Genomic DNA, 15,339 nt, shown 5'->3' on the forward strand with positions numbered 1-15,339 from the left:
AAAAAAAAGATTAAGGTAGCATGTAGAAATCTATGACACCTAAGTTTTAGCTTTATTTCTTCCTTCTCATCTTCCTGGTTCCTTTTCATAGTCCTACCGCCTACCAAGTACAGTCATCATCAAGACTGTCTGAGACAATACATTCTCTCAACATGCATCACATTTGTAAGCTGAAATTTACATTTCTGGCTATGACATCTACTACTTTCCAGACACATATTTCCAGTTGCCTGTAGGATGTGACCACTTTGATAGCCAAACTTAGCACCTCCACAACTGTTCTCAGAAACACACCATTCTTCCAGGCCTATAGGTTAGAAATATATCGGCACTCCTTTCTTCCCTCCTCCCTCGTCCCAATCCAATTTCTCAACATGCCCTCATTTATTCCTTTGAAGTCACTTGATATTCCCCTTTCCAGAACTTTTGAAGACACCCTATTTCCTACCACAGTAGGACCTTAACTTATAATTTTCTAGTTTTCAATACCTACCTTCAATAATTTGGTCTCATCATATCCAACTTACTTTATTTCCCCAATTCAGTTGAATTCACTTTAATATTGAGTGATCATTAGAAAAGGATCACAATAACAGGAAGAACAACTTTACAATTGTGTTCTTTGAGACTGGTTTTATAATGCAAAGCATATTACTTCACATCTCTGAGCCTATTTCCTTAGCTATAAAATAAGCTTAGAAACTTTACCTACCTCACAGAGTGAAATAAAATATATAAAGGCAGCTGGAAAAATAAGTGTCACAAAGCATTGTGATTATGTACAGGACAAATGTGCGAAACTCTCACATGTGCACACGGATGGCTTTACCGACTCGCCTGCTCCTTCTCACCTTTGCTCATAAGTATTCCCTGTCATCTAGAATGCTCTTCCTTCTCTCCTCCGGGACAATATAAACTCTCCCAATACTTCAAAGATTTTTTTTCCCATTCTTATTGACCTCTTTGGTATCTTACGTGGTACCAAAAATAAGAACCATGATACACTTCAACTATTATGTGTGCAGAGGGGTGGGGAATTTGGTTTCTCTGAATAGATTGTAAACTGAGAGCAGGAACAGGTATAGCCTCCAGCAGAAGGCTGACAACCCAGTTTCTCATCACACTCTAAGCTGCCTGATTGACCTGATTTAGTTTCATGCAAGTGGGTAGGTATGACTTTAGTTTGGCAAGGAACTGATATAGGAAAGAGAGTATGGAGTCATAAAACCTTAGCTTGAATCCTGGTTGCACCACTCACTATGTGACTTTGGGCAATTTACTTAGCCTCCCTGAGTTCCCAGCTTCCTCAACTTGGAGATTAGGACAATACCACCAACCTCAAAAGGCTGTGATTAGAGGAGATACTGTTTATAAGGCAGCTAATATAGCGCCTGGTATATATTATTTGCTCAGTAAATGTGATTTCCCCTTCTAACTTGCCACCTGTGCAATCCTACACAGCATTCAATATTCTCTGACGACAACATATTACATCTGAAAACAGTATGCAGCAAATATCTCCATGCCTTTCACCACAAGAATAGGCACACACGAATTCTCCTTTTCCAGTGCTTTTTATTTGCACATTTAACATTCACAAACCATTTTACAAATTTATTATTTTCACAGGTTCATTATTTATAGGAAAGATCAGAATTAAAATGGAGTATCAAAGAGGACCAAGAATGGCACAGAGTACAAAGGCTCTGAAAGAGAAAAGAGAGTGAACAAGAGCAGCATGTGGCCACTTCCTAACAAGGTGGACCACTGACTTCATTAAGGCAAAGCCTTTACTCTGTTTTTTTCCTCCTCTCACTTAGTTTAACCCAAATAAAAAGGCATTCTTTTCTCACACTACTGCTCTCTGAGGTCTTAGGAATATAGCTGGTACTATAAGAAACCAGATGCATCCTTTGACTATAAACACCTAAACGGACAAGTTAAATTTTGATGCATCAACCATCCCTCTGGGAGAATTAAAATGAAAGAGGCAGAAGTTGTTTGATTCTTAAGACTTTGGGAAAAAGCAGGAGGGGTACATGTGTAGTGGTGGGGAGAGGGGAGGGAAGAGAAAAGAGGCTCAAGGAGGGATGAGAGCAGCAAACCTAACTCTTTCCAATGTACAACTGCTCCTGTGTTTTTCTCGGATGCTGCTAATAGTGTTCTATTACTCAGAAGAAAAGAACGAGAGCTATCTGCTCCCAGTCAGTTGTAGGATGTAATGGCTAATAACAGGGAACATGCCCTGAGGAGAGGGTGTATTCATTTCACGTCTCTAACAATGCAATTCAAAACTTCAAAACTGTGTCCTACAATGCTCTCATCTAACTGTTTTCCTATTTTAAATCAATTTACTGTGTGACCTCGGGCAATTTACTTAACCTTTCTATGCCTCAATTTTCTACTTGTAAAATAAGAACTATAGCACTTTATGTTGAAGATTAGAGATACATGGAAAGCATTTAAGAATAGTGCCTGGCCAAATCAACAGAGATAGAAAGAAGACTGGTGGTTGCCAGGGGCTGGAGAGAAGGAGGAAAAAGAAAGTGATTGCTAATGGATACAGAGTCTCCTTGTGGAGTGACGAAAATGTCCTAAAATGAGATAGTGGTGACAGTTGCACAATTATGTGAATATACTGAAAAAAAAATCACTGAATCATATATCACTTTAAAAGGGTGAATTTTATGGTAAAGTGTATCTCAATAAAGTTGTTATAAAAAAAAATTCCTAAAAAAATAGAATAGTGCCTGGTACACAGTAAGTGCCCAATAAATGTTGGCTATTATTAGTAGTAATATTATTGTCATTATTATTATTTGGCCATCCTATGGCCTAAGCAAATCCCTAGAAATTCTTTATTTTTAATAAAAGCCCACAGAATCTAGAAAAGTATTTATAATTTACATACATGGATGAACATTCACACATTTATTTCTATCCAAATTGTCTCGGAAATTAAGTCTAGTTAAGAATCACAATTTCAGTATTTTACTCTGGAATAAAACAGTTGCATGCACTGGACATCTGATCATATCATGATAGGCTTTAGATAAATTCCAATGACTTGATGTTACACAAGAATTTGAAATGACAAGAGATTTTCATTTTTATCTCCAGGAATAAACAGGAAGTCCAAATACAGGAAGTAGTTAGATTATATAAAGCACACAATTAAATCTTCAAATACAGGCTTGCTAGCCTTCTAATCACATTTTGGAGGACACTTTATAAAAAGACAAATATAGTTGACAGTAAGATGCTTACCAGTCTGATGCCCTGCGACCCCACCAACAATGAAAAGATCTAATTCAACTTATGTAATAAGCCTCTTAAGAGGCAAACGACTTGATGATTAATGATTAACTTTTAAGACTACACTGCACATTCAAAGACGTTCGCATCAACTGAGTTTTTATAATCTCAACAGCAATTAACTCCAGTCTTCACCTTTCCTATTGTTAAAGAATATGACAACAGAGTCTCAACCTCAGAAGTAGGAGCAGCAAGTGATAAGCCACGATGGCAGTGATGTATCACATTTGGCAATGATGCTCACACGCTCGAATTTCATCTGAAGCATGAAACTTCCCAATTCCTGGAACAGGGTTTCCTTTGTTGGAGTCCCCTTTCCTTCTAGCCTTCCTTTCTATAATTCGCCACGTGCCTTTGTAGCAAATCAGGGAAAACTGTGTTGAGCGTTACAACTTTCAGATACTCATGTCTTCTGTCACAGAAAGCAATGCACTTTTTTGCATATATTAAGAACATATTTATTTATACCCTCAAACTGATCACTCATTTTCATAAAGATAATTAAATCTCCATTTTACCCCCTCATTTAAATCAAATAAAACCATTTTCTAAGTCACCCAAGAGCAACAGATTAATATATAGAACAAGCTGCCTTAACAACCAGTATGTATAACCCCTTCCCATACAGACACACACAAACACACGCCCCCCCACCCAAAGTTGTGGCCTTAGGAATTTCTGACCAAATACTTAGCCTGAGTAAAATTTGGTAAGGACTCAATTCCCTTTTGAGAAGCATAATTATTTCTTTAATTTTAAATTATAATCATTGGGACAGATTATGAAACAATTTTAGCAGAGAGATGTTTCTAGTGGGAAGTTAGAAAATTTCAGACAATAGAAATGGATGATAATCTAGGACCAGTTTCAAAATATTTTCTTTACCAATTCAAGACTAAAACATTGGCTTTGTCCTCATAGGGTTTATTTTAAAATTTTAAAGGGAAATTGAAACAAATACAATATATAACCAAAAACTTTGGATGAGGTTGGGACAGAAGGGACCAACTTTGTAATGCTTTCTAATTGAGTATCATTCCACTAACTCATTTGTCCCAGTATTGTTCACTTGGTTAACCTGGGGATGGAGAAAATATGTTTTTAAAATTATATATCTATGTGTAGGTAGTCTTTAAATACAAAATGAATAAATATTTAGATTTTATGATAAAGAAAAAATGTATAATAAGAAATTCCTATCTTTTTAAGTAACTATATATTTACAATGAATGTTTTCTGCCTGACTCCTAATCTTTGTCTATTAAGAGTTCTTCCAATGTGCAATTTATAGAAGGCAGCAACTCATATTAGCTTAAAGGAGCCCTGTCTAGCTCAGAATCAGCCTGTTTCAGACACTCAGCTCCCTGAAAAGCCTTCACACTTGTGTGCATAAATAGCTGAGAATACAGCTAGGTGCACATGTACAAAAAAAGTACTTGTTTAAAGGAGAGTGAATTAGCTTTACGAATAAAGTCTAAAACCAAGAAAATAAATTGCTATTCCCCAACCCAAAAAACACATCTAATGAAAAAACTGGTAAGCCCGCTATGAAAAGGCAGCAGCTGTAAACCCAGCTCATGTTACGTCATGCTCTTAAGCGTCTAGTCGTTCTGTGAATCAGCCATCAGAACACAAAATCCCTCCATGTTCACACAGAAGCTAAACGCATGCTTCCGATTTAGCTTTACTTTCTAATTAAAAGCCAGAGTACACGGAATAACGAAGAATTCCTTATAGCTATACTGTATCTAAACTGCCTCATTCTATGCTAAGAGAAGGTGTCCGAGTGATAATATGCATTAGGGACCTATCAATCTAAATTTCTGAGGTCGTCTACTTGGATAAGTTCAAGCATTGGTCCACTGAGAGCTTCAGTCAAAGGAAAGCTACATGTTGACTGCTAACATCTTAGCTTGCAGATTCAGAGCTAGGGAGTAAGATTAAAAACTAAAGTGTCACTGAGTTGCTGTTAAGCATGGCAGAAAGGTGACCACAAGAAAGACTAAAGAAGCTGATTCTTTAGATGTCCTTTGCTTTTTTTTTTTTAAAGCAATAAGTGCAGAATTTTCTCTGATCAAAATCTGACTGTTGGTTAATATGTGTTTTCTCCTCCCACATCTATGAATCTCCCTCCCAACCTCTGTCATTGCCTTTTTAAGCTGAAGAGAAAAATAAAAGAAAACGGATATAGACTATCCATTCTTCTTTATGAGAGGCATATTCTAATAGTCATAAGGCAATGTGTTTAAGAACTGCACCTAAACTGGTATTCTCAAAACTGAAAATATAGTTACCAACTCTATTCAACTTGCAGAAAGTATCCATGTGCTTTCAAGTCATTGGTTGTCACCTAAATGGACCATGGTGACCCATCATGCCTTAAGGAGGCATTACACTGTGTGTACTACGCACATGTATTTTGAGGAAATATTAAGAAGAAGAGAACAGCCTTTCAAACATCAGTTCCTTACATAAGTGGTGATGGTGCTTTATGGCTCCCTTTTAATGTCCTCATGTACCCAGTTACCAAATACCTCCAAAATTAGACAAAAGAGGGGCAGAGGCAAAGCTCCATGGTGAATTGCATCTTTCAGATGAGCTTTCAGTTCACTGGTTTTTAATTTCCACTTCCTGATTTACTAAGGAGTGAAGGTGAGAATCATCCAACTGATGACAAAATAGAACAAGAAAACAGGATAAACGGCAAGGGCTTTGCGGTTTGGAGGCTGGCTGTCAGCAAGAAAAGCTGTAGAGGCTAAACGACAAAACAGAACAAGAAGGAACATTTAATACAGTAAGACTGTCACAGCCACTAACATTTACTAAACTGTAATGTACTTGGCACAGTCTAACACAGAATTATACCAAAAGTTCAGTTATATTCGTGATCTCCAGAAAAAGAGGCATTCTACAGCAGTTTTCCAGATAGCTAAGGGCTCCTTGTTTCAAGTACTAAAGCTTTGAAAGTTTTCAACCATTTTAGATGGAAACCTTTCTAAAAGGGGTTTCTTACTCTTTTCTGAGAAGTTATTGAGCTGTGCTGAATAGGCTTACAAAGCTGTGTAAGGTTATTTGATCCTGTGACAAATGGCCTCATACTGCTGTGCTTTTTGAGTAATTGCTCTTAGTATTAACTTACCAGCTCTTTTAGATGCCATCCCTCTTGTCTATGTAGAAAATGCCTACTCATCTTTTACTCTTCAATGATTACCCCTCAAGGAAATCTTTCCTGAACAACCATCTGGTATCCTGCCACCCCAGGTAGAACTGTCCACTTATCTCCTCTGCATCCCCACTATGGCCTGCACAGGCTTTCATTTCCCTTGGAATATTTTATTGCCCTCAAGTGTTTACATGCCTGGCTGCTCCACTAGATCGTGAACTCTGAGGATAGAAACCATGCCTAGCACAACGCCTGACACATAGTTTGTGCTTAATAAATATTTGCTGAAATAAAGAAAGAACGCTTATAGGAGTCTCTCTCTCTTCTTCTAAGATTCTACTTTCTGAACTGCTGTGGGCCTGGACACTGGATAACTAAGCTATTTAGAACTACATGTGGGGTAAATTATTAGACTCTAGGTGAGGGAATCATGGGCTTTCCCATGGGTAAAGTGCCCAAGCTTAATATACAATCTTCGGAACATCAATTCTGACGCTCTCAGACCTTATTTTTGGATTACATTTCAGCTTTTAACATGTTCCAGAGCAAAGAGATGTTACTGCACTTAAAAATATTAGGCAGTCTGTCTATTCCATTAAATAAGAAGCTAGTGAACACTTCTAGTTTAAGGTGGAATTTTAAGAGAATTTTAGGAACATAAAAACAATCAGCACATAGCGTGCACTGCCAATGCTATAGCTCCTTCCTAATGTTTAGCAGAATTTTCTACTGAAGCAGAAAAGTACTATATAACGATACTTAACAACCTATACTGGAAGGGAGTATAGTATAGCTCTAAACTGGCATGTGATCTGCTAGGGTTTGAAACTTGATTACCTTATTCATTTAGTTACATGTCCTAGGGCAATTTCCTCAACTTCTGTGTGTCTCTTCCTCATTTATAAAAATAGGACTAATAATAATAGTTTTTATTTATTAGAGTTGTTGTGAGGGTTAAAAGAGATAATATATATAAAGCACTTAGTGCATGCCTATAATACTCAATCTGTACACGCTAGGTATTATTTTTATTATGATTAATTTGTCAGGAAAAGGCCCGAATCATTTCTCAAGTCACCTAGGTCTCCTATATGCCAGGGCTGAGCTAAGTCTAGTGTAATCTCCTTTCCCAACCCTATCCATTATTTAAGGATTAAAAAAAAATGTGACTCTACACATTTTAGAAGTCAGGATACCTAACTCAGATAAGATGGACATTATCTCCATCAACGCCTACTTAAGAGTAAAGGGTTCTACAGATGACACTGGCAAGAATCCTATCAATTACATGTGACTTAAGAGTTACACTGCTCCTCATCTGGTCTTCTTCTCTAACTCATGTTTTTGTCTGCTCTGCTATTGTAGAGATAAGTACATTCTTACCTATGATAGACCAGGCAAACATCACAATCACCACAAAAAACCGGACCATGAAGTTTATTGGTCCTGGCTCGGCCAAAAGTACCAGCCGGCAAACCAGCATTGCCACTGTCAGGGGAAGTATACAGTAACCCAGCACACAGAGACTCTGAAAAAAAGATCTAAAAAACAACATACATCCATAAAGGTCATACACATAGCTGATTTGTATCATGATACAGTTTATTACACAGATTTTTATGTATCACAGATTGTTACCCTCCTCTAGATATATAATACATATACCCTAACATTGATTTTATGAGGATAGGCCTCTGTATTAAGCATATGTTGCAATTTTTCTCTCTCCATATTCTCCCTCCTCTCCTCTTAAACCCCTTAAGAGTCAACCATCTGGGATACAAGAAGATACTCTAATTCCTAGAGACCTCCTTCTCCCACTGAACCTCTGAGACAGTGGTTCTTAATCTTTTCTAGTTTATAGACCTATTTGAGAATTTGTTGAAAGCTGTGGCCCGTCTGTTCGCAAAAATGGACATAATCTTCTAACACAAAAAACTCTACCTATGATTTTAGGGGCTAGAGGGAGCATCTGAAGCTTATCAAAGGACCCCAGATAATTTAAGATAATTCAACCAGGTTATCTCTGTTCAATGGTTTTAAGAGAACTTTCTCTTTGGCCCTCATTTATTTTGAGTTTCCCTTTTAAAAATACCTAACTAGCCAGACTTCTTTAAAAATCTAAGATATACTACCTGGCAAGAGAAAAATGATGCATTTTAATAATACTCACATATTTCCTCCAAGAAGTTTTGAGTTGAGGGTGATGGTAACTGCACCAAACCAGACAATGACAAACACTTCCGCAAACTGGGGCCCTCCATCTTTTTCGCTATCTACAGAGCCTCTTTGAAGCATTCTGTGACGAGGAAATGGCATGAGAATTGCCTAATCTTTTATTTAGAGCAACAAAGTTAAGGCATGTGTTCTGAAACTTTGAATCAAAGAACTACCCTATACCTCACCTGCAGATCGGTGATATGTAGGCTGTATGAAAGGAAAATGCCAGAAGTATTTGGCAAGGCTCCCTTATTTCAAATTCCCAATGCCTCAGGACCATATGGACTGCTCCATTTGGCCTTGCTGGAATGTTTACATGGATTACTAAGGACCTTTTTTGGATAAGAAGAGGTTATAAAGTGAAGGGCCAAATGTGGCTCAAAGACCTAAGGTTCTTGGTCCATACAATACTTAGAATGATTTTAAATTCAAGTTGACATTACTTTAAAATTGGGAGGTTTCACATAAAAATACGTGTTTCTGGATTTTCCTGAAAAATCAAAAGAGTTTCTAATACCGGGCCTGTATTCCTACATGGCAACAATCAGGTGCCGTTGACACAGTAGCAGCTTCCTTCACAAGGGACTTCTGGTCACCAATTTACAATGCATGCATTTAGGTTACTTCTCTTGCCCTTAGACACATGTGAATTTGTAATCCTTGGGTTAAGGTTTTGATTCTGACATTTAAAAATGCAAACAGCCTATAAACCTATTTAGTTGTTGATTTTTAAAAATCAAAACATACACATTATTATTAAAAGACTGCTTTGAAACTGAGTAGTTGAACAGTCATTTAAATATCCTCTCTTTGTCTAAGAATTTTACAGACGTAAACTGTTTTGAATTTTAGACTTAGGACACTTGGACTTGGTGTTATTTTTTCAGACAAATAATAACTAGCATCAAGCTCACAACCTCTTCTTATTACATAGTATAGAGAAGTCACACAGTAACTCTTGCCCCACTATGCTGTTTGCCAATACAGGCTTTTGTAGCCTATAGTTTTGCATACTCCATTCCAAGTCCTGACAATCCGATGCAAGGAATGCCAGCACTTATCACTTATTGTCCAGAATCCCTATTGTTTCAGCATGGTATGATAGAAAGAACATTAACTGGCCTAGAAGGCAGAAGACCTAGATACCATGCCTGGTTCTGTCACTAGATATGTAGACTGGAGCAAATCACTTGACGTCTTGGGAGTCCAGTTTTCTTCTCTGCAAATAAGTGGGGTTAAACTCTACATAATCTCTAAAGTTAATTCTTCAAAACTAAAAAAACTATATGCCCAGAGCTTCTAATATAAACTCTTCCATCACGGCCCTGGATTATTTCCCTTAATATGGTTATAAGAGACACAAAAAATAGCACTCTATGAGGCTGGCCCAGTGGCACAGTGGTTAAATTCAGGTGCTCCACTTCGGTGGCCTGGGGTTTCATGGCTTTGGATCCTGGGCATGGACCTACACACTGCTCATCAGGCCATGCTGTGGCAGCATCCCACATACAAAACAGAAGAAGACTGGCACAGATGTTAGCTCAACAACAATCTTCCTCAAGCAAAAAGAGAAAGATTGGCAACAGATGTTAGCTCAGGGCCAATATTCTTCTGCAAAAAAAAATTGATATATATATATATAGTACTCTATGTTGTTACCTAAATTGGCATGTGCTCAACTTACATTAAAAAATGCGTAGAGAAGCCATTAAGAAACTTATTAAATTTAGAATCATAAAAGGTTAGGCCTGGAAAGGACCCTCAACCATCTCCTTTTATACATATGGAAGAGGAGACCCGGAGAGGTTAGGCAGGAAGAGATGTGTAATTATCACAGAAGAACGAGCAGTCAAGGAAACATGAGGTTGATTCCCAGATCTACCACTGACTATGTGATCTTAGTTCAGTTCTCAATCTCTTTGAACCTGAGCTTGTTTGTCAAAAAAGGAAAATAATATTAACTTCTTGTTATGAGAATAAAATAAGAGAAGGTATTTAAAAGTTCTCTGCAAACTGGGAAAAATCATTATAAAAATTTTGGTTATTAGTAGCTATCAGCAGAGTCAGAATGAGAACCCAGAACTGAATCCTAGTGTAGTATTTTTTCCACTCCGCCAGTGGTTATATTCCCCTTCCAATGGAACTTTGCTTTCCTTCTTCTGTCTTCTCCCTTTACATACAAGGCATATGGAAAGCATAACACTTTGGAACATGATCTTGCTTTAAACTCTACCACTTCTCTGTAATTTATTCTCATTCTCATTCATATTTTTAGTAAGATTTAAAAAGAACTATGTTTGCAAATAAACAGAGCTTAAACCTACAGCTATTTAATTTAGTTTAATGATGGGGAGGTATATGAGACTAAATAAATGTTTATTGAACAGAAACGGCTAAAAAGGCTAAGAAGCCTTTGGTAAACAGAGGTGGGCATAATTTTCACATCTTTAACCCTATCACTCTTTGAATTGATCTGGAAAGTTGACTGACTGTTTAGATTTAAATACATAAGGAGTACACTGTGTCATAGAATTATTAAATGACATATTCACTCAAAATTTCCCTCAATTTTGAAACTCCCCAAAATAGTCTAGTCTATCTCAAATGACAAAGAAAGGAAATATAAGTACTTACAATGCAAGTGTCACACAAAGGATCAAAGGGCCCCATAAATCCCCTAGAAGGCAAGAAAAGGCACAACATTGTTAAGAAACAACCATGTAGTATTTTCTATCTTTATTCCAATATCCACCTCTCCTACTCTAGGAATTCAGACATCAAGGCTCTCTGTCTGCCCAAGCCTTCCTACTTCTCCAACCCCTCTACTTGCCCTCCCTGCTCCCCAATTCTGAATGCCCTTCTTCATAAATCCTTTAAATTTTGTTCACTTCATATCCCACTAATCATCCCTCTCCCCACCTAAGCAGCATTCCAGCATGCTATAAAGACCAATGGGCAAGGAGTCAAAAGACTTAGGTGCCCCACCCTGCACCCTGAGAAAGACTATAGCCAAGTCACTTCACCAGTTTGAAACTACATTAGACAAGGCAAGTATAACCAGGCTTATCTCACGAATATGAAAACTTAAGCTGAGAAGAAAGTGACTTGCCCAAGTTTATATAAACAGTTAGGTGTCAAAGTGGGACCAGAACCTAGGTCTTCTGATTCCTACTTCTGATTTCCACTCTGCCACACTGCTTTACTTTTGTAACTATTACATTGAACTAGTATGTAACTGCTGTTCTTATAGGTGAGAAAACAGCTAAATATTGGTAGTTTCATAAGGTTAAACTTTAACAAATAACATTAAAGCTTTTTGAAAACTATAAAAGTCTCTGCCAAGATTAGGTCTAAGCACAGTGGTTCCCAATCAACAGATGTTGGTTGATTAATATGCCAACACTTCAGTAACATACAGCTTAGAGCACAACTACCTTCCTTAGCCAATATGAAAAAAGGTACATATAACACTTCTAACTTAAACCTTACAAGTATACAACTTTACCTAAAAGATGTATGCATACTTTCATTTTTTTTTAATTATATAAGTAATTTACATCACTGTGGAAAGTTTGGAAAAGATGTAAAAAGAGTTGATCTTCACATTCTAATAAAACTATTGATGTTCTTATTAAATTTTTTAACTTATCAACTGAAAAACTGATTTCAAGTACAATTGACATTAACACATTGGCTTTTTTTAATGCACTTAAGATTTTTTTAATTTATAAAAAAAATCTGTAACTATTTTAAAACTATTTTCTTATTGTTATAAAATATATATAACACAAAATTTACCATTTTAGTCACTTTTAAGTATACAGGCACTGAGTATATTCATTGTTGTGCAACCATCACACCATCCCTCTCCAGAACTTTTTTATTTTCCCAAACTGAAACTCCAACACATTAAACAATAACTCCCTATTTGCCCTTCAGCCCCTGGAAACCACCATTTTAGTTTCTGTCTATCAATCCAACTACTGTAGATACCCAATATAAGCAAAATCATATAATATATGTCCTTTTGTGTCTGGCTTATTTTACTTAGCACAGTGACTTCAAGGTTCATCCATGTTGTAGCATGAGTCAGAATTTCACTCCTTTTTAAGGCTGAGTAACATTCCACTCATGTATGGTATATACCATGGTGTATATACCACATTTTGTTTATCCATCTATTCATCGATGGATGTTTGAGTTCTTTCCACTTTATAGCTGTTGTGAATAATGCTGCTATGAATATGGGTGTACAAATATATGTTCTAGTCCCTGCTTTCAATTCTTTTGGGCACATACCCAGAAGTGGAATTGCTGGATCATATGGTAATCCTATGCTTAATTTTTGGAGGAACCACCATGTTATTTTCCCCATTGGCTTTACCATTTTACATTTCTACTAGAAATGCACAAGAGTTCCAATTTCTCCACATCCTCACCAACACTTGTTATTTTCTGTTTCTTTGATAATAGCCATCCTAATGGGTTTGAAGCAGTACCTGGCATTTTTTTCTTTGTTAATTATTTTTAAGTCATTAATTTTTTCCTTGCCACTTTGCCAAAGGCTATGATAACGGGGCAGGACGGCAAATTTTGGCCATGACTTGCTCACCCTTTGAGCAAGCTTATCTACCTATCCCCACAAGGTTTGGGAACAGACCTTAAAATAGGACATAGCTAATATTCATCACTAAACAGCAAACTAACACACTGGTTCTGTGTTATGACTGAAGCAGCCTTGCTTTGAACTGGGCCACAGCAGCAGGTAAAAGGATATCTTGACATCTGGGATAGCAGTGGTAGAGTGGAAAGGGCATTGAACTTAAAAATTAAGTTCTAATCCTGCCTGTGTGATCATGACACTCAGCTTGCCTGAGACTCATTTTCTTCATCTGTAAAATAGGAACAATAACTCCTACTTTGCAAAGTTGTTGCAAAGATTAAAAAAGATAATGCAGAGCAGTGACATTAGCAACAGGGCGGAGTGAGCACTTCCATTAGACTCTCCCTGCTAAGATACAATGATAAGGACATTCATAAAGCAACAGAGGACACTCACACAACACAAAAGATGTCTGAGAGACCAACACAGCCATAGGTCTGAAGGTGGAGGAGCTGGGTCTCCGGGAAGAAGTAGAAGGAAGTAAGGGGATCTTCTCTCCTTCCCCTAGTGGCAGCAACCCAGGGCAAGGGACCATGCAGAGGAGAGGAAGCAGGGGCAACTCTCTGCGGGAAGACCTTCGCTTTCCAAATTCCCTCACAGTTGGTGGGAAAGCCCCATAGAGAGGTGGCTAAGTTATTTCAGGGATGTATTCATCAAGAAAGCACCCCAGGAGAGCAGAAAGCGGGGGAAGAGCGAGAATGCCCCTAGGATCGCACATGAAGGAAAGCACTCCTCCAGCCACCTGGCACTCCAGTTCAGCCCATTGGCTAGAGTGCCCCAGCATATGTTAAAAAAGCAGCAGCAGTGAGCGAGTGAGCCAGAAATCCCAGACAGGCCCTGTCAACATAGATTTTACAAACTGGCACAAATGCCAGGCACCATGGCAGGCTCAGAATACACAGCTTCTGATCAGCCCCCCAGTGGCGGGAGGTGGATTCTGTGACCAGATACTATTACTATGCAATGGCACAAATCCACACCATAAAACAGTATGAAATAATATATTAATGCTCCAGACCACAAGGAAAATGACAAGCACCTAGAAGTCAACCCTGAAGGTACAGCAATTTTCAACACAAATGATATAGGATTCAAATAGCTATCATAAAAAAAAGTCAACGAGTTACAATAAAACACAGTTCAATGAAATCAGGAATAAAATTAATGAACAGAGAGAATTTTTCATAAAAGAGATGGAAACTAAAAAGACAAACCAATCAGAAATGCTGAAGATGAAAAACAAATGAAAAATGGAGGAGATAAAAATCTGGACTCCCTGAATAATGGAGCTGATATGGAGGAGAGAATTAGCAGTCTGAAGGACAGAAATATAGAAATGCTTCAGGTGGAGGAGGAGAGATAACTAAGACTAAAAAGAAATGAAGAAACTCTCCAAGAAATAACTGACTCAAATAGGAAATGAGACATAAGGATTACAGGTATTCCAGAGGAAGAACAGAGGGAGAACGGAGCATAAGTCTTGTTCAAAGAAGTAGTAGCTGAGAACGTCCCAAACCTGGGGAAGGAGCTGGAAATACAAGTAAAAGAAGCCAATAGAACTCTTAATTATATCAATGTAAAAAGACCTTCTCCAAGGCACATGGTACTAAAACTGGCCAAAGTCAGTGATAAAGAAAAAATATTGAGGGCAGCAAGGCAGAAGAAAATAACTTACAAAGGAACCCCTATCAGGCTTTCAGTGGATTTTTCAACAGAAACCTTACAGCCTAAGAGATAGTGGAATGATATATTCAAAATTCTGAAAGACAAAAACTTTCAACCACAAATACGCTATCCAGTAAAAACATCCTTCAGATATGATGGAGAAATGAAAACGCTCCCAGATAAACAAAACCAGAGGGAGTTGATAACCACAAGACCCCCCTTACCAGAAATTATCAAGAAGGCCCTCATACCTGAAAAAAAAGAGTTTACAAAGCCTTGCTCAAGGAGATAAACGGGCAGACAATATCAGAAA

The 15,339-nt window shown here is 37.6% G+C and overlaps 1 protein-coding gene across 2 annotated transcripts in view; it reads right to left on the reverse strand.

Moving 5' to 3' along the window:
- Window positions 1–1,555: 1,555 nt before the first annotated feature.
- The window catches only part of YIPF6 (Yip1 domain family member 6), a 28,829-nt gene continuing 15,045 nt past the window's right edge, over window positions 1,556–15,339 (reverse strand). For both annotated transcript variants that reach the window (XM_046673386.1, XM_046673387.1), the window contains exons 4-7: window positions 11,333–11,375; window positions 8,652–8,777; window positions 7,862–8,019; window positions 1,556–6,070 (exon numbers count right to left, since the gene is read on the reverse strand). In XM_046673386.1, coding sequence (XP_046529342.1) covers window positions 5,955–6,070; window positions 7,862–8,019; window positions 8,652–8,777; window positions 11,333–11,375 — 443 coding nt within the window. In that variant the 3' untranslated portion in view covers window positions 1,556–5,954. The remainder of the gene's footprint in view (window positions 6,071–7,861; window positions 8,020–8,651; window positions 8,778–11,332; window positions 11,376–15,339) is intronic.

This window comes from Equus quagga, chromosome 10, assembly GCF_021613505.1.
Source record: "Equus quagga isolate Etosha38 chromosome 10, UCLA_HA_Equagga_1.0, whole genome shotgun sequence".
Lineage (NCBI taxonomy): Eukaryota > Metazoa > Chordata > Mammalia > Perissodactyla > Equidae > Equus > Equus quagga.